The following is a 19,739-nucleotide window of genomic DNA, read 5'->3' as shown; positions in this document are numbered from 1 at the left end:
TCAACTGCCTCGGCTGGGGAGCAAGTCAGTGTACATCCCACAGAGGCTATGAAGGGGAGGCATGGGGCTGGTCTGTGAGGAAAGGCTGGGTTAGATGTCCAAAAAATGGAGAGGAATCATCCACATTTAAGAACAAAGTATTCCTCTTCTGTATCATGCTTTCGCCTCTATGCTGCAGCTCTAAGACACCATTTTTTTAAAAAACAGCTACCCTGTTTTAATAATTATATATTTCCTGCTTTCTTAATGTGTATTTATTTTTGAGAATCTGATGCTGCCACATACAAAACTAGGTATTCTAATCCACCTGCATCCATTACTTTCCTGCTAATTTATCAACAAAACCCTGACTGTCAGCAGTAGCAAGAGAATGAAAATTAAAGGATTTCTACAGCACTGTAGCCAATCACACTGCACGGATTATCTGGATTAGGAGCCCATTTGACCTGCAGACGTACAGATACACTAATACTCACTTGGTCTCATAGTAAGTATGTGTGTGAGGGGGAGAGGTTGGGGTCCTTAATCATGAACAGAAGTTTAACCCGTAAGTGTGGCAAAAATGAAAACAGCACCACAAAGCACCATGCAAACTGCAAAGCATGAATGCTGTAAGATCTGAGTTCTAGGTCATGGAGCATGTTTTCCAGCATTCATTGCCTAAATTTGTTGCCTTCTCTTCTGACTGTTGCAGATGCTGAGGGAAGGTTCAGGATTAAAGGACGCAGTATTGGTGGCAGGACAGAATTTTTAGCCTCTTCTGCTCTTAAACTTTTATTCTCAAGAGAAAAACCACTTCAACCAAATATATTCGGTGGGAAAAAAACTTCTGTCTATAAGAAGCTAATCACTTTGAATATAAAGTTCAGGAGTGTACATTAATAAGAGGCCACACCAGCACAAACCCTGGGACATGTTGCTCTTCTAGTTTCATCACGGATTGTCAGGCAGGCTATACCTTGTGTGCTGCTGCTGCTGCTAAAGTGCATTTTTTCCTTGTAGTTTACTCAGTAAAAGACCCTGCCACCCTGCCAGGCTCAGTCTGGCTCCACAGGCATCAGCAACTGGGTCTTATGTGGCAAATCCTCCTGAGGGGTCAACCTTATCTAGTACCCTGTGGGAGGTTTCTCTCTTGTTATCGGAAGGTGTGTGCAGCGACACATTCAGTCTTCCAAAACAAAACTGATTGTCAGCAGACAGAGAACAGCCGGGCCTCCTTTGTGGTTATAACACAGATCCCTCGATCCTGAGTCTTAGGCTTTTCCTTTCTAGGAGCAAACTTTGCTTGACCCAAGCAGATGGAAACCTTCGACTGGGAAGGAGCAAGACTGCAGCTCCTATACCCTGCTGCTGTCTCTCCATGCCCTCTTACCGATTTGTCACGCTGGCTTTCTAACAAAACAAAATCCCTTTGCTTCAGCTCCCCTGCCTCGAGGATCATCCTTTGGTTATTACAGCTATGGCTGTTCACCTTGCTAGGCCCATGCTTCCCAGCACACACTTAGCAAGGAGCTCAGTGATTAACTCTGCCAAGACCACTCTGTCTCCAGTTAATTCTTCTGCATCTGTATATCCTCGAGAACCGAAGTTCATGGACAGAATATGCCACCATATAATCTTTATATTATGTGGATGTCTCTTACAACAAAGGGTCTCTTAAGAGACAGATGACAAAAGAAATTCTCCAAAATACCTTCTGATGATTTCTACACCCCAGTCCTTCCCCACTCTCCCTGCTTCTGCCTGTCCTTTTAAATCTGCTTGGATAGTTGCATCTCCTTTATGAATTTCGTCTGTATTCTAACCTAAGGTACAACTCTATTACGGTGACTTTGATACCTCAAATGAGATAAGTGCAAGATAAGAAAAACATGTACAGAAATGTACCACCTAGAGGGAATTGCGGGAGTTCAGTTGTTCAGAGAGTATATAGTACTTCTTTAAAGTACTTATGCAGTCTCTTTCTGTGAAGACATTTTTTTTGCCTGTACCTGCTGTAAATTGTTTCTCCTTCAGCATCAGTACAGCATCCAGCCAAGGGCTCTCCTGCCTGAGAACTGCAAGGAGTTTGCTCCTGGATGAGCAGTACTAGAAATGGTTCAGCAGCTCTTCTTGTGCGGAAGAATCACTCATGACACTGCCAAAGTCTGAAAATCTGTGCCTGGGCTTGCCTTGTTACTAACTGTAAGATGCCAACATAAAATTCCTGTGGTGCCTTTTCATTACCAGGAATGACTGAGCCTTTATCTCAGTCTATGTTCAGACCTCTGCAGTTCCTAGCAGCCGCAGCACCTCAGGCTTCTTGATATTGTTTCCTTTCATAATAACCTCCATGTGCCTTGTGTCCATCCCAGGTAAAGAGACCTCAACCAGGACCTCTCTTGCTTTACTCCCAGCCTCTGTTGAGATTCTTCCCTTCTTCACTTGTTTTACATGTATTTCCAACTAAAGCTAAACCCACAAGGTTATCCTGAGCCAAGTTCTTTTAGACCCCTTTGTAAACTAATCAGCCAGGTACTGGAGAGTAGACAATGTTTCTTTCTGTTGGCTTGAAAGGTAACACCAGGAGGATCGAGAAGTTGTGTAGAGGTGATGGGAGCGGATGCCATTTGGGTAGTGATGTTCTGAGACCACTAGCACTTGAAAGCCTGGGGAGCTCTACATGCAAAAGGAGTGTGTAGCCAGCTCTTCAATTAAAAAAAAAAAAAATCCATGCTGGTATTCAGGGAAGCTAAACAGGTTATGTGAGCTCTACAGTATGTGTTGTGAGGTATTTTTTTTGAGGTGGAGGGGGAGTGTTTAAGCTTTAGCTCTCCCCTAACCCCAGCATCCTTCTGTCCTGCTTCTGCTCCTTCATGTTGCGCCTCAAGGGACATAAAGGTGTTACTATGAGGCTTTTTGCAGCGTCTGGGAGAACTTAAGGATAATTTTTTCCCTTCTCTTTAAGGCAGAAAATGCATGCTATGTGGAAGTTTGGCTTTGCACTAAATTATATTTTATTTGAATCCTATTCTTTGGGAGTGTCTGGCTCTATTACTAAAATATAACCAAGTTAGTTAATGGGATGTTCCTGGCTGCCTACGGGGCCTAAGCGTTTCTCTTGGTAGAACACCTCTGTGGAATTTCTCAGTGCTTCTAGCCAAAATGGGCACAGGAGAACAGGTTTTTTGTTATTCACCATTACTTAGCTTTTATGCAGAGAACTAACCTTTCATAAAAAATGAGATGAGGAGGAACTGGTTAATGCAAAATAATGGCTTTTAGAGTAACAATGACTCAACTGATTTGACCCTATATTACAGCCTTCATTTTCATCATATTCCCATTTTTCCTGCAGTGTAAATAGTGCCTATTGTAAACGTACATCACTCACTGGAACTGTGTCACTTTTTTTTCTGACTGGAGACCTGGCCCATTATTTTCTTGCAACAACGCGCGTCCTACATTTTCTCAAATATGTAAATGTGCTAAGCTAATTTTGCAGAGTAGGAGTGGTGAATGTTTGCATTTCTGGTAACTCCTTAATTTGAAATGTGATTTTTACAGCATAAACTTTCAATTTCATTTGAGAGCTCTTAAAAGTTGAAATTGGGAGAAACGTTTAAATTGCATTACTGTTAACTAGCTGGCTGTCCAGAGGCATTTCTTGGGGTCCCAGTGCAGTGCACTGGTGTGTTGTGCCAGGTCTGGTATCTGTACACACATACATGAGGGAACCTTTTAAGAGAAGCTGAGGTATTTCATAAGGTCACTGACAGCGCTGAGACGAAATTCATAAACTCAGTGTCTGCAGATGGATGAGTATGTATTTGCATGTGTGCATGGTTCTAAGTACCTTTCATGTGTGCATGCTTTTAAGTACCTTTCAGTTGTCCTTCAGCTGAGGCCAGTGAAGCAATGGCAGTTTGCACCTGCTGAGTATCCAGCCCTGTTTGGATCGACAGATCAAACGTATTCTTCCCTGGAAAGATGGCCATCTGTGCATTTCTATACTGTCCTTTACAGCACTGCTCAGAGGTGCTGCAGTTTGGTGCCCTAATATCTGTTAGAGATACTTGTTTTCAAACCAGACACAGTTTTGGCATCTGTCAAAAGATCTCTTAAGTTTCATCACTAATCCAGTTTAAGGGGAAAAAAAACCCCAAAACAATCACAAACCAGTAGGGCTGCAGAGGGGAATACCTCTTTGGTTTTGTAGATGGAGGCTTACACTGCAGGTTGACATTCCAGCAATATTAACTTCATTAAGACAGGAATGCATTGCTGCATTCTTGGATGGGAGGGAGGATGCTGGACTGGGCTGGGGAGGAGTGGGACCCCCAGGGAGAGCTGATACATTGGGGTGTCCTCCTGCAGCCTGGCTTATTCTTGGGGTCTGTGGACACCTCTCAGTAAGCCTAATAATAACCTGGAGTCCTCAGGCTTGGCATCTGGGCCCTCACAGAGTGATCTCTCTAACCTGTGTAATGTGACAGATAAATAGGGCTGTGGGGTGTGGGTAACTTTGACAACAGATTACTTTATTACAGTGTAACTGTTCTGTCATACTTTTCCTTTCTGACCTTGTATTCAGCTGTGATGGGGTGGTTCAGGGTATGCCACTGCTCTTGCTATTGCTGTCTTTCCCTTCGGGCTGAGGAGTAATTCACCTGTTTCTCTAAACACCTCTGTGCATGGGATCATTCCTGAGTGAGAAAGGAAAACTGACCCCTCAACTTGCTACAGCTGTGCGGGTTCCCTACCCTCTTTACGAATGGTAGCTAAACACCACGGTGCTGGGAGAGCCGATACAGGCTTTACCTGGCAGTGCTGTGCCATCAGGAGCAGCGCTGGGCCTGATGTGGGAGACTGTAGTGGAGTAAGTGCCCTGCCCTGGGACTGCGAAAGCCCAGGGAGGGATGGGGTGCCATGCCTATGTTATCCCACTCCTGCCACTTGCTGTGCAATTGCTTCCTAAACGAGTTTAACTTACTTTTTAATAAAAGCTTTACAGAGAGATGCTTACCAGCTTGGCAGCTAAGGGACAGAGGCAAGTCTAACAGATGAACAAACCCTTCTCTTTCACTGACTAGGACTTTTACCAGCCTCTTCAAGGCACATTATCTGATCTTAATGGACTTAGAGAAGTAAGGGCTGGGGCTGGCATAGCCACCCTGCCGCCCTATCTTACAGGCATAAGTGAAGAGGCAGGTACAAGATGCAATGTCTGTGATGATAAAATTTCTTCCTTTCCTTTTCCAAATAGCCAAACAACTTTTATATCATCTTGTATGCTACAGCACTTAAATTCCCACCACCAACACTTTCAGAAACTCTATACAGTTTCAATAGTGCTGTTAAATACTGTGCTGTTTCTGTAACAGAAATGTAATTGTATTAAAATTATAGCTTCAATCAGTACAATGCAGGAAAGAGGATAAAAATGGAAAGAGGACTTTTGGGGATTGTCTTCTTCATGTCCAGTGTTACTGTATTTTACACAAGGTTTCCTATTAGGGTGGGATGCGGACCAGTTTGAGATAGTACCGGGCGTGGTTTCTTTCCTTTGAGGTGGGAGCTGAAGGGGTTGGCAATAGGGGGTTGGTTTGCTTGCTTGTTTTTTGAAAGCTAGCAAAGAACGTATTTGCTATATCTGCTCCTGTAATGCTTTGGGAGGATGGCTGCAAGGTAGCTCAGAGCCCCCTTCAACACCTGTTATGACACTGGCTGCTGCCAGTCCTGCATCTGCCATACAGGCACAAGTGCAGGCTCTCATTCAGTTGTAAATCTCCATTAGAAAATTTTGAAAATTTTTACCTCTAGTCTCATATTTTCTTTTTTTTTCTTTTTTTCTTTTTATTTTCTTTTTTTGTTTGACATCAGAAAGCAAAAACCAAAGTTTGGAAGTCCGAGCTGGTCTTCATGGGCAGATTGTTTTGTGAAGGGGTCTTCTTTCTTTTTTTTTTTTTTCCCCTGCACCTTTCATGTCTAAGGAACAAGCTCTTCATCTTGGCACTTATGTTACCTGTGAAAATGCTGTCCTGGGCAAGATCAAAGAGTAGAGGGACTTGTCAGGTGAATGTGCTCAGCTGGCATTGCTGCTGAAGCTTAAAACACCCATCAAGTCTTTTCTTTTTTTTTCTTTTTTTAAGAGACTTGAAGACCCGGGAAAAAATTGTTCACTGGCTGAGTTGTTTATATTTGATAATTGGGAAACAGTGTTACAAAATTTTAGCTTTGAAAGCAGCACAAAGCTTTTTCAAGATGATGTGCCATTCAGGCACACCATCTTGTTCACCCTCACTGTGGTGGAGAGCAAGCCCTGGTCCTTTGGTCTTTTGAGAGAAGCCAGGTTTCTCTTCCTTTTCTTCCTCTTTTTTCGGTATGAAAGAAGTTGGGTGTGAGCAGAAGAAACAAGACCTTCTGAGGAGGGCATTTCCCTTTGGTCCTCCTATTTCTCACTCTCTCAGAGGATCCAATTCACACATAGATGATGAAACCTGTCAAACCCCACTCTGTGCAATTACTTATGCCATGTTGGAGCATGATGCTACATGATGGCAGAATAGGAAGTTTGGGTAGGATTTGCTTGTTTAATAATAATAAAAAACTGAATCTGCTAAACTGACAGCACAAGTAGCTTACTAAGATGTTTCCCTTTTGTAAATGGTTTCTGGATTATAAAGTAAGAATTTTATATTTCTGGCCAAGATGTTTGGGAAACTTTAGCTCAGTATCTCTTGAATCAAGGCATGACTGACCTTCCTTCCATACTGTCTGGAGTAGTGTATATACTTAAGAATACTCTCTTTTTCCTGCCCTGTCTAGTCCCTGGTCAGCTATGTTTTAAAATGTCTTGTTTGGAAATAACTTGTAGAGTCATCTAAATATTTAATGAATAAAAATCTCTAATTATTTAACATGAAATCCCTTTCCTCCTATCTTTCAGATAATGAATATGTTTTTATAGACCTGGAGCAGAAGCTTAGCAAATACTTTTCAAAGGAGTGGAAGAAAGAGACCACCAAAGTAAGAAGGGTGTTTTATTTTGGAGGCTGCTGCTTTTTTATTGAACTTAACAGTGAAATGAAAACTCTTAAACTAAGGTCCATAAACCATCTTGAAGATGGTCTGCAGAATACTTTTCAGTAGCAATATGCAGTGACTTGTGCACAGCTGTAAAATTAATTAAAAGAGTTGAAACAGCCCCTTAAACAACTTTACCTGAGCAATAGTAACCACATGGTTGCGGCTTAGCTGCTACAGAAGTGGAGAAGGTCAGTGGGTCAGTTTTCCATTTGAACTTAGTCTAGAACTTAGTCTTGAGACCTCATTGTGATCCTTAAGCAAAACTGCCTAAAATGACTTTTTGTGACTTGAACTTGACAAAAGGGAGATGACTGGAGCTGTGACTCTTCCAGAGTACATGCAAAAGGACAGTGGAGGAAGAAGAAGGATATTTTGTTTGAGAAGAGTCCTAGTTCTTTAATGCTAGCCAGCCCTGTCAAGGGAGGGAAAAGCTACATGAAATAAAGACAAGCCTATGTAATTGTTTAACGCTGGTCATTAAGACATCATTAATGCCTGTTTGTGTATGTCATTATTAGAGGAGCCATAGTCTAGAACAAAGTATAACAAGCAATTGGATTCAGATATCTTAATTGGCTCATTATGACTTTTTCCATCTTCCATAAGAGTTTTCTTTTGCAGAGTAGGCACGCTTGCCATTTTTGCTGCTCAGAGAAATTTGTAGATGACTAGTGAGGTTGGAGATCTCTCTTTTCCCAAATGAGTGAGAATTACTTCAAAGACAACTGCAGTCATGCAGAGGCCCATCCTTTCAGCAGAGGCAGGTGTTTTTGGTCACCTCGGGATGGGGTATGCTTTGCGATTGCTTTGTGGTTGGATTCTTGCAACACTTTCCAAGTCAGGATAAGTGTTGAACCTCTGGTGTGATGTGAATCATAAAAGACTGAACGACTTGCCGTTGGCATTACTGCAGTCTGAGAGGAGTTAGCCTATCAGACTGGGTTAGTTGACAAGGAATTAATTCCTATGAAGAGGTTTCAGGTGGAAAGCTGAAAGTCCAGCTGATAAAATAGGGTGACAATAAAAAAGTTCGAGAAATAAAATGGAAATATTTGCATGATGATCAAGAAGCTGTCTGCATCAGATGTGCCGAGCATGCCACGTAACTTGTCCCAGTGAAATGGGTCCGACCAGCAAAACCTTGGATCTGCCTGTAGGAGCAAAGTTACGTGTGTGAGCAGTCAAATGGCAAAGTAGGAAAGATGAAAGAATGAGGTAGTAAGATGTTCCTTTTTTATTTTCCCCTTTTTCTTCTTTTTTTTTCCTCCTTTTTAAACAAGGCTGTAAGTCTGAAAGATAGGCTGTAGTTAAAACATCAGAACTCATGCTGGCTTTCTTCTAACAGACATCCCCAGAGTGAAGCAGACATCAGCATTGCCTTCTGGTCTGTGGCTGCAGGAACATGTGAATAACTAAACACAAGCCCTGCCAAACGAAAGGTTCAGAGTTGATATCAGGCTGGTGCCTCAGCCTCGGGCAGTAAATGCTGAACACGGCAGCACATGTGTCCTCGATAAGTGATGTGGTGCAGCACAGGGATGGCTGGTTACTCCTAGGTGTGCCCTGTAAACGCCACAGCCATGCCAGCATGGCATGCTGCCCTGCTGCCTTGCCTGGTGCTTTGAGGGAGGCCGATTTAGACTTGCTGTGTTCAGCACTAATGCGTCTGGTGCTGCCAGGTGCTGAGCTAGGTTACTCTGAGCCAGGCTGGGTGTCCCCAGGCTACACTGGGACTCATCCCTCCTATCCAAAAATCATCTTCTCTTCATAGGATATTTTGTGATTCAGCCTGTCTGAATGTTTTGTGATGCCTCGTTGTGAGCCTCCAAGACAGTCAAATTCCCCCCTAGAACTTGCCAAGAGCGAAGAGTTGAAAACAAAAAGCAGTGTGGGTAGTGAGCCTGGGAGAAGAGAACATTACCAGACAGGGGAACAGGAATTTTGGATGCTGTTCATAATTTAACTTGTCTTCTGTCTTTGCTCCAGGGAACAGAGAAATTCAGCCCTCCTTTCGTTGCGTTCTTTAGAGTACAATACTACGTAGAAAATGGAAGAGTAATAGGGTAAGTTCCCTTCTGCAGTAGCTACTGTGTTTTGAATTAGTCATTGTGTTCTTAAAAGGCAAGAAAAATAAAGTTTCTTTGTTAAGCTCATCTCTGTGAGCTCACAAAAATAACCTTAAAAAATCTGTTTAAGAATTTTTTTTTAAGACCTTCACAGACTTCCTCACCCAGCTATGAGTGTTTTCTGCCTGAAGCATACTCCATATCCCTAGGAAAATTGTGATTGCATTTCCATCTTTGTTTAGAGAGCAGGTTGAATGACGACATTATCAAAACACGATTAGAACTCTTTTGCTTGTGTCTTTTGGTTGTATGAAAAGCATCAGATGGATATACCAAAAATAGTTACTTATACTCTAAAGCACTTGCTAACAATTTTGGATCTGCTTTTTGCATCTGAGCAGTTCTCTGTTCAGTCTGCTCCTGGAAATGGACCTTTGTAAATGGACAAAAGAAATTACTTCATAAGTTAGAGAGTTTTGCATTTGGAGTCCATTCACATGGAATATGGGCTGCACTCAAAACAGCACCACCGTCACCCACAGTACAGAACAAAGGATGAGGTAGTTAAAAATGAACAACTGACAGAGTTAATTTGCATCAGCACTTCTGGTGTGGTTCTGACCCTGGGGCAAGCCAAGAGTTGGGATCATTTAGGTGGATTAAAATCTTTACCAAATTTTTGGCATTTGTTCTCATCTTGAACAAAGCTTGCGGTTTTCTATGTTTTCTCTCTCCATAGTCTTTCTTTCTTGGATACAGGGGAGTCTTTCTTCTGGACTCTGTTTGGCTGATAAGTGCTTCTCATTTCATTTTGCTCTTATGTATAAAGGGAGATTACATATTATTCTGCCGCTCCTGATGTACGTGTCCTTCAGCATGACAAGCAACTTTCTCTTGCACTAGTAGTTTAATTGGAGAGGTGTGTGGAGCCGTGCAGAGGTAGTTACCTGGCCCCTTCAAACTATGCACACACACTTTTACAAGCAGTCTGTAGTGCCCAGCACCTCACCTATATGTACATGTCAGCAGCCTGCTTTCCATGAGCTCTAAGAGCAGGGGATGTGTGGGTTATCAATGCTGCACTACAGTTATTATGCCTTATCAGACCATCCCGATTTAGCAGTTTGAGGAAGAAGACAAAAATAAACCCAAGGCTCCTGTACCTTCTGATCTACCTTGCAGGGAATTAGCTGCTGAAAAGTATCTTGAGCCTAAGGCAAGGTGAAATAATAAAGCAGTGCCAAGTTTAGAGGGGAAAGGAGGACAGGTGTGCAAGCAACAGGACTGGGAATTCAAGGGAGTTGACTCTCCTGGCTCCTACAGGCTTTTCAGAGAAACAGAAGTGCTTGATTGTAGTCAGTCTCCAAAACAGGTGTGGCGTGATTTTTCTTTCATCTACCTTCTGCACTAACTTCTTAGATCTCATGCTTCTCAAGGTAGAAGCTACCATTTCCCATGTTTGTACAACAGTTAGTGGGAGAAGACCTTGATCTTGGTTTGGTGCTCCCTACATACACATAACTGGTATCAGGGTGGCATTGGCACACACCAGACATGTCGAAGTTTAATCCCTCTTCTCAGTAGGATGATGTTTTTGAGGGAACTTATCTGACCTTTCTTCTTCAGGTAAATTTGCCTTTGTGTTTTGCAGCGATAAGGTGGCTCGGCAGCTCTACTACTACCATCTCAAAGAGCAAGTACTTATGTCTCATTGCAATCACAAAGAAGAAATCTACTTCTTGCTGGCTGCCTACAGCTTACAGGCAGACTTGGGCAACTACAGAGAGAAGGTCCATGCTGGCAAATATTTTGAACCTCAGGCTTATTTCCCACAATGGGTAAGTTTGGGGGGAATATTTCTGTCAACAGATTGTACACACATCAGGAGCTGTGTCAGGGTAGTACCTAATGCAGCCATGCAACTTCCCCAACTCCCACTGCAATGATCAGGCACAGGGGTAGAGTATCATCCTGAGTTTCCCTCAGGAGGTATCTCCTGTCTGTCCACTGGAGGTAAGTGCCTGTTCTTCCTGGACTCATTCATCAGTGAGGCGGGTGCTACATCCTTCCTTGGTGAGGGAATGTACTGGTGTTACATGAATAACTCTGACAGTGCAGCTGTCTTTGATTAATTCTTCTATGGCTTAAAGGGTTATGTGTTTGTAGTGGTACATCAGCAAGATCTGCACAACCTAAGCTCTCCAGAAAACCTCCGGCCCTGGAAGCCAAGTCCATTGTCCTTTGTTCCCATCTCTGTAATACTCGCCTCAGGGATGAATAAATCCAAACCCTAAGGGGTAGTACTGCTGTGCAGTGCCTCTTGTGCTTGCTTTGTCATTAATCTCTGGCTCAACTGCAGTAAGAGGAAAGGGAAAGGCCTGGAAACGGGTTTGCATGTTTGTTTATAAGCATGTGCACATGACTTGTGCCCTTCAAGCCAAGAGCTGATTTAGTTGTCAAATGAAGGCAAACTAGCTAAGGCTCTATTAGTGCAAGCTGCATCTCCCCTGAAAGACGACACTGTCACCTGCTTTGGGAAGAAGGTTTAGAACAGTGACAGGGATTGTCTTGGGGAAGCAAGGCTGATAGTCTCCTTTATGCACAAATCCTGGCTTGCCTACCTTGCTGTGTAGAAATGCCCCTTTGTCCTAGACAACAGGCCCTCATCCCATGCCATTCTTTGTTAATGGTCGCCTGTCAGGAGGTAGCTAATGAAGTGCTGGAAAAGGTGGGTCTCTTGTGTGCTGTTTCTGAGGCAGTTAAAGGGCTTATCACAGACTGTTGCTCATTTGGCAAACACTGCAAAGGCCTGGGCAAAGCCTGGCTCACCTGTGCTGAGCCACAACCCCAAGCGAGTACGTGGGTGATTTATTACATCATTATAAACACTGAGATCTGGCAGGCGTGGGGACGCTTCTCTCCCTGCCTCTGGGCTCCCATGGGGAGATAGTGAGAGATCTCCTCCTCCAACGCAATCTCTTCCTCCAACACGTGCTTCATATCATTTGGCCAAGGGCTGCCCCAAGTCTCGTGCAAGTGAGGAGAGGCAGTGCTGCCCTGGGCTGACCCACCCAGCTTTGAACTGTGGAGCTGGCACGTCTCTTTCTGCTGACGTTTACAGCTGATGGCAATGCTGCCATCGGGGCCAGCCTTCCTCGTGGGAGGGCAACTAATCTGTCAAGGCATGCAGAGGAGGGCAAAGGTGTTACTGAACAGAGTAAACAAGGGTTTTAATATAAAATGGAAGTGGGAACTGGGTGGTGATGAAGTCTGGTTGTTTTGAGCCAGGACAGGTTGTTTCTAGCAGGATATTCTCAGGTACCTGGTGCAATCTAGTTTTAAATGTCCCCAGTGGTCAGGTATGTTGTGAATTATCCATCACTGCTGCTTACAGCCTGAAAGGGGCCAGTCAGGCATGGGAGGGGTCAGGGCCACCCTGTAGGCTTGCATGGAGAGAGCATGTGTGCAAGCAGGGGAACTGGGCACCCACAGGAGCAAAAGGCCCAGTGCAGATTTTTGTATTGCCTAGTAGAGCCACGTGGCTGCCAACCACTCCCAACAGATAACACTATCTCAAGGTATTTTTTTTTTAATCTATCCCGTTGAGAATGGAAATGCTAAATAAGCCTAATGTGTAGTTTCAGGTCTTAAAAGGAAAACCTAGTATTTCTGCCCTGTTTGGAGATGTTGCTGCTGATTGTGTTGGCATGCAGAGCAGTATTTGTTATCTGCCCATAAACATTTATGGATGCCAAGAGTTAGGAAAACTAATTCCAATACTTGAAAGTGAGAAGAGCTGACCTGACCTCTGTGGGCTTCGTCTGTTACAATTTTGCCATCTAGGATCTGTTTGGAGACTTCGGTGTCATCTGGACTGGTTTAAATGCTTATCCTCCAGGGAGGTAGAAGTGAACATGGGCTAACATCTTGAGGGAATATATGAGCCTCCTCCACCTCCAGTCTCTGCTTTGCTGTTGATCACAACTGCCTCCCATGTGGATCGCTGAAGAGTTGCTGACCTGTTTGTTTTCTTTCTGGTTTAGATAATTGCGAAGAGGGGGAGTGACTACATCTTGAAACATGCCCCAGAGATGCACCGAGAACAGCAAGGGCTGAGCACTAAGGAAGCAGTTCTGAAGTTCATTAAGGAGTCTTGCCTACTGGAAGATGTGCCAGTCCACTTCTACAGGCTGCAGAAGGTTAAACAAAGAGCTTCTTATTTTGAACTTCTCTCGCATCATTAATTGAGTACACCATTGCATTTTTCTCTTTCTGTTTTTTTGAGGGATGGTTGCCTCTGATTCAGAGAGGCCAAACAAATCTAAAATGCTCAGCCAATGAGGCCTGTCCCCACAAACAAATCCGTTGCCAATATACAGATATAGCTGGAATTTAGTTTTGTTTCTTGGCCAAGAAACTGGCCACAGGAATGGCAAAACTTAATTTTTGTCCATGCCTGTTGGTAGAATTGCACCAGGAAAATCAGAGAAGCCTTTTTTTTTCTTGTTGAAGTTCATTGAAATAATGACAAGAGGTCAGCCAGCTTTCACACAAATGTCATGTAATAACTGAAGGTGACACTGAGTCATTCCGACTTCCTTATCCCCTTCCTTCTCCAACCGTGTCAGACTAGTTGGTGTTTTTTCACTTATATGTCAGTTTTGGATTCCCGGATTTTTCCTTGTGCCTAGTATTAGGCAATGTAATGTCACAAGGCTTGCATCTTGCAAGACAGATAAGGAGAAATGGTTGTGATGCAAAGTTTGAGCTCTGTGAGCCCATAAATTTTTACCCTAAATTTTTCTTCCTCCTCTCCTCCTAACAAAAACATGTCTTCCTTTCCCTAACTTTGCTGTGCTAGGAGAGGCTGAAAGAATTAGTTAATGATATTTTTTTTGGTCTTCAAGCAGAGGAATCTTATCAGAGACAAAGTATGTCATAGCAAGATACAGCATGAGCTAAAAGCAAGGCAGAATTCCAGCCCAGATGCAAACATGTAAAACCAGCTGCTCTCAAAACCCAGATCAAAAGGCTAGAAGGAAAGTCCCATAACTCTGAGTATTGATTAGCCCCCCCACACCCAGCCAACGGACACCTAAGATCTACGAAGTTCCTAGATGGGAACAGCAGTGCCATGGCAAGGAGAGGGGGATGGGTGTCCCTTTGTTTTGGGCTCTCTGTTACCTGGAGAGTGAGAATGGTGCATGTTTGTGGGGATAGCAGAGGCAGCACATGGCAGTATAAGAGGTTACAAGGTACCTCTGAGAGCAGTAATTGTCCATGCCCTCAAATCAGGGATTCCCTGTCCAGGGCAGCTAGGACATGGGCTGGTGAAATGCCTGAGTCTCCCAGCACAAGAGGATTTTAGGTATAGATATTTCAGGGGTCAACAAGGCAAGGTGCTCTTTACAAACATAATAAAAACCAAATGAGCTGATGGCATCTGCCTGATGAGGAGTCTTGCCACCTCTCCTGCAGTAGGTGCCAGAACAGGGGCATGGTCTTTGTAGATTAACCTTTGACTCCAGGCTCTTCTATTCTTTTAGGATAAGAAGGAGGATCGACCAACAGTTATCCTGGGCCTGACCCTGAGAGGAATGCACATCTATCAGGTAACAGACTGCTGTGAAAGCCTTCTGGTGTAGCATTAACTGCCCAGTTCTCTGTCCTCCCCCCTCACTGTGGCTCCTCTGCCTCCCCTGTGAACACCAGGCTCCACATATCTCAAATTCTTGGTTGTTTGCAAATTCTTTGCACATCGCTGACTCCACCCTGTACCTGCCAGTCCCTGTGTCACTCTGAGTTTGATGTGTTGCAGGAGGTGAATCACGTTCGCCAGCTCCTCTATGACTTTCCCTGGTCGCACATTGGGAAGCTGGCCTTTCTGGTGAGTATGACGGAATGGAGGCCATCTGGCAGTGGCTGTCAACCTGGGATGTGGCAAAGCTGTCAGCCTGCCTGCACTGCCATGTCAAATCCTGTCACTTGCATGCACAAAACCACAGCTATCTCTGGTAGCTGTGTGGCTGGAAACATGCTTTTGCTCATTTCTCTGGCATCTCTCCTCTATATGCAGGGGAAAAAATTTGAGATCCAACCAGATGGCTTGCCCTCTGCAAGGAAACTGGTTTACTACACAGGCTGCCCCTTCAGGTCACGGCATTTGCTGCAGCTGCTCAGCAACAGTCACCGGCTCTTTCTGAATATTCAGCCAGTGTTGAAGCAAATCCAAAAACTGGAGGAGGCTGAAGGTATGTTAAGGAACAGCCAGGTGACTTTGGTAAGAGGAAGAGCATATTAGGCTCTGCTGTTGCTTCACAGTGGCTGCTCTGTATCTAATTAATGGTGTTTCTGACTTATCAGGGACCCAGTGAGAGAAACGGAGGTGTTAGATATGTTTCAAGTCTGTTCCTGAGAAATGTTTATGGCTCCCACGTTGTAGACTGTGATCACAAAGCATGAGTGTGTGAGAGTAGTAGAGGGGGAATATCTCCTTTTAACTCTCTGTGTTTCCAATTTGTGGATATGATGCATGCTTCTGAGTGGAAATAATTTTAAATAAAAAGCTTTCCATTGGAATGAAATCATCTTGTGTTCAAGCAGAAGCCTGTGTCTTAATTTTTTTAGAGCCCTTTACTAAACACTGCACACAATTTAGTCTGTAGTGTCATCCAGTTAAAAGTTAGGAGTTGCAGGTGCCAGAAACAGCCTGAGAGCAGATCAGGGTTCCCAGAATTTGTCTTTTCTGATGGGGTCCCTGTAGGGTAAGTGTAGGAATGGTGATTTGACACGAAAGAATACTCCCTAGTATCCTTGCAGACAAACTTCATTCACCTCATCACCTCCCAGCTCACCCCCTTTCATTTTCCAGCTCTGCAAGCTGGCTTTCCTACAACTTCTCAGCCTACCTCTCTCTTCCTGGTGGCTGTTTTAAATGCATTACATAGCCCTTCTTTCATACGATTGTGTCCTCTTCCCTCTACCCTTCACCTGAATGCTTTTTTCTCCTATTTCTTTCCTGACTGCTGTTCCTGGTATTGTCCACTGATACTTTGTCTTCTCTGAATTGTAAACCTTGTATTGTTGCCTTCAAGGTCAGTAGCAGTCAAAGAGTAGCTGGTCCTCTTGTCCAAGGACATAGGCTGACTCCTTCCAGGTAGATCTCGGGAAGAAACTTTTCTGGTTCTTGCTCATCTCAACTAATTCTAAGGAGCTTACATCAATCTCTGAAATGGTGATCTCTAGTTGTATGGAATCAGTGTACAGGGCAAGGCAGCCCTTGGTCTCATCTAGCTTGGTTCTTTCTTTTTCCCTTCAGTGGGGTAACAACAGTAGTCTTGAGCTGTGCAGGCGGAAACAGTGGCATGTGCAAGTCACCTGTAGAAAGGCTCATTGATCATGTGTGCCTGTGGGCAAAAGGCCCTAGGTGGTTTTGTGTCTCTTAGGGTCTCATGGACTTTTTGACCACCGTCAGCACATATAAACCATGGGAGAAATAATAAATCATTAATTAACACCAACTATGGGGATTCTGTTCTTCGCTGATTCCACATGTTGGTGACCATTTCAAGAGTCAACCAATGCATCTGGTTTTAAAGATTGAGCACTTAAGTTAGCTAAGTAAGCCACTTTCTTTTTTGTTTGTTTGTTTATTTTTAGTTGACCTTTTCTTCACTGTGGAACCTGCTGTTTTCTGTATCATAACTGGCTCTACCTGCCTGTTCTAATTCAGAACTTGCTGGTTTACTGCGAATATGACTAATTCTTTTACAACCAGCTGGGCATCCCAGTATCTGCTGAGCAAACAAAATACAAAACTGTCCCTCTGTTTGTTCAGTAGCTGCAGGAGTTGTTCCTTAGTTATGAGGTTGTGCCAGTCCCAGAACTTACTGAATATTTTTGCTGCCCTTCCTTTGGTCTTGCATAAAGTTCCCACTGGTTTCTCTCTTCTTTCTTCCCCAGAGAAGAAGCGCTACCGAGAGTCGTACATCAGTGACACACTAGACATGGACCTGGACCCATGTGACAAGAACTCCCGTGGTAGCGGGAGCAGCGGGGGCAGCCAGAGGGATAACCGTCTCTCACGCCAGTCCACAGGAAGCCATGGCAGCTCTCACACATCGGGCATCGAGGCTGACTCCAGGCACCGGGTGTCAGTGGAAATGTCGGTGGATGAGCCCTTCAGCATTGACCGGGTGCATAGGAAAGAGAAATCTTGCAGCTCAACCATCAGCTATGGTAGCTCTGGCATTGACATTGGCAGCAAACAGCGGGCTGATGATGACACTCGGGATGATGGTAAAGAATTTGGAGACGTGGAGTGACTTCTAAGCCCACTTTTGTCTTCTCCTGCAGGAGAATGGAAAGTAAAGAGTCTGTACAGCAGCTTGGAGCACAAGTGTAATGCTAACCATTCTCCTGCTGCTCTCTTTCTCCTAGAGCTTGAGCTGGCAGTAGATGAGCCAGAGGAGATGCCTGTAGATGAGCCTTTAGAGGGAGACCAGTTAGAGGAGGCCACTGTGGGAGAATCTGTTGAATCTCTGCCTCTAGATACTGCTAGCTGCCAAGGTGAGATGGCGTTCTGGTACTGCTCAGTGCTGTTCTTTAAGGCTCTAGCAACAGGCATAATCTGAGGGACCTAAGAAAACCGTTACCTTCTTCCAAACAACTGCCAGTGCTACTTACTGCCTTCTTCAACAGGATTTGCAGTCAGCTCATCTAGAGGTTAAAGGGCAGCATTCCGTGTTGTACAGTGCTGCTCTTCTTTGTGCTCCTCAAAGTCTCCCTTCTCCAAATGTGCCAAGTTTATATTCAGTTAGTGACCAAAAGATAACTGAGGTAAATCTTTTTTAGTGAAGTAATTTGCTTTAAAATTTTGATTACCACAAAACAGCCAAGGGGTTCAACCACAGAAAAATGGGCTAGTTACAGGAATTCATAGGTAAAGTTTTGTGGCTTGTGATACAGGATCACACAGGAGCTGTCTGGCCTTAAGATGTACAGCCTTTATAGTAAAGCAAGATGGGTGAAAATGGGACATGTTGGTGAGAAACTGTTTTCTTGAAAGTTTTTAAATACTGATCTTTAGAGGTGAAAAGGAGCACTTGTGAGCAAAATTCCTGGAGCACTGAGGGTGCTTACTGATGCATATTTATATTTAGAGGATAGCAGGGATTGAATGTGGCCTGTGAGAACAACTTCCCTTTTCTGCAGCCCACAAAACCTCAAACTTGCATTGCTTTTCCCTTTCTCCTTCTTCTTTACAGCTATAAATCATGGATCGCTGTCTGTGGTGCAAGTCACGCTAATCAAAATGAGAGGCCAAAGCGTGGAATCCCTTCACCAGGTAAGGGAGGGGGGTGCTCAGCAGGAGAGTCTGGCATGTGCGTGGGCATTGAACCAAGGTCTAGTGTAATGGAGACAGCTGTAAATCAGGTGACCTGAATTGGTCTGGATTTGACTCATTTTTAAGTGGTGTAATCAAAACCAGCTGTTGGCCTGCTGCTCCTCTCAGGAATAGGATGAGAGCAGCATTGGGTTCAGAATACTATAGAGAGGTTTGGAACAATCAGTGAGGAAATCTTGCAAGCCAGTTATTGTCTACCTTAGGTTTCTGGATGGGAAATGGAAAATCAACCACTTCCAGATTTTCAGTGGATTACAGAGCAAAGACCATCCATGCAGTTTGGGTGTGGGTTGCAAACTTAATCATCTTCCTGCTCCTGAAGCCAGAAGTAAATCACATTGGGGCAAAACTAGATGTTCAGGCTCTAATTATTATATCATTTGTGTGATTATACTCTGTGTGTGCTGAAGTCTTTGTTGTCGAAGTTTTCTTTCCATCAAACATTTGAGAAAGGGCAATTATATATAGTAAAGTACATAGTTTAATAAGTTTTGTTTGGAAAAGTCTTATTAAAATGTCTTTTGAAGGCCTCTTTTCAAAGTATAGCTGCATCCACTGGGGTAGAAATGTTGTGGAGTTTTGGAAAACAAACAGAAAAAAAAGCCTCCACATTTTCTTTTCTCTCTGAATCCAAACTGGCATTATCTGTTGAAAGAATTGTAAATATCTGAACAAGGATTTCAATCACTTCTTAGGACTTTTTTTTTTTTTTAGTATTATTTCATGTTTCTTCCTGGACCCAGTCAAAAGTAATAAGAAATTTTCACTTATCAGCAAAATAGTCTGTAAAGTGCTATAGTAGATTTGAATAAAATCTTGGTTATTTTTTCCAAAGCTAAAGACCATGCAGTACAAATCATAGTGAACTTATGCCTATATTTGAGTTGACGGCTTAAGAGCTCAAGGCTGGAAGTAGGCATCTTGCTTAAGATAATATTTTTAAAGTTACTGCTGTTACCAACACATGCTTACTCTGTTACTTGACTGGGAGGCACCTGTTTTATAAAAATGTTTCTGATCAACACTTTTATACAATTGCAAAGACCTGGCTGCCACTTTTATGCATCAAATATTAGGTGCCTCCTTACAAAACCACCAAAACCTTTCTTACAAGGCCATGTAACTAAATGCTGCAGGGTTTCCTTAGCATTAACAGAACCATGCAACATAATCCTGTTTCTGGGAGTACAGCTGAGCCA

The 19,739-nt window shown here is 43.6% G+C and overlaps 1 protein-coding gene across 1 annotated transcript in view; it reads left to right on the top strand.

Moving 5' to 3' along the window:
* FRMD1 (FERM domain containing 1) overlaps window positions 1-19,739 on the top strand; it is a 31,828-nt gene that overhangs the window by 7,891 nt on the left and 4,198 nt on the right. Inside the window, exons 3-12 of the mRNA XM_027634188.1 lie at window positions 6,929-7,008; window positions 9,055-9,131; window positions 10,786-10,972; window positions 13,178-13,333; window positions 14,681-14,746; window positions 14,953-15,021; window positions 15,211-15,385; window positions 17,097-17,432; window positions 17,574-17,702; window positions 18,401-18,480. Of these exons, the coding sequence (XP_027489989.1) occupies window positions 6,929-7,008; window positions 9,055-9,131; window positions 10,786-10,972; window positions 13,178-13,333; window positions 14,681-14,746; window positions 14,953-15,021; window positions 15,211-15,385; window positions 17,097-17,432; window positions 17,574-17,702; window positions 18,401-18,480 (1,355 nt within the window). The remainder of the gene's footprint in view (window positions 1-6,928; window positions 7,009-9,054; window positions 9,132-10,785; window positions 10,973-13,177; window positions 13,334-14,680; window positions 14,747-14,952; window positions 15,022-15,210; window positions 15,386-17,096; window positions 17,433-17,573; window positions 17,703-18,400; window positions 18,481-19,739) is intronic.

This window comes from Corapipo altera, unplaced genomic scaffold, assembly GCF_003945725.1.
Source record: "Corapipo altera isolate COAL_440 unplaced genomic scaffold, ASM394572v1 2b, whole genome shotgun sequence".
NCBI classification, from domain to species: domain Eukaryota; kingdom Metazoa; phylum Chordata; class Aves; order Passeriformes; family Pipridae; genus Corapipo; species Corapipo altera.
The sequence above is the reverse complement of the archived record's forward strand: the minus strand, read 5'-3'. Positions and strand labels throughout refer to the sequence as shown.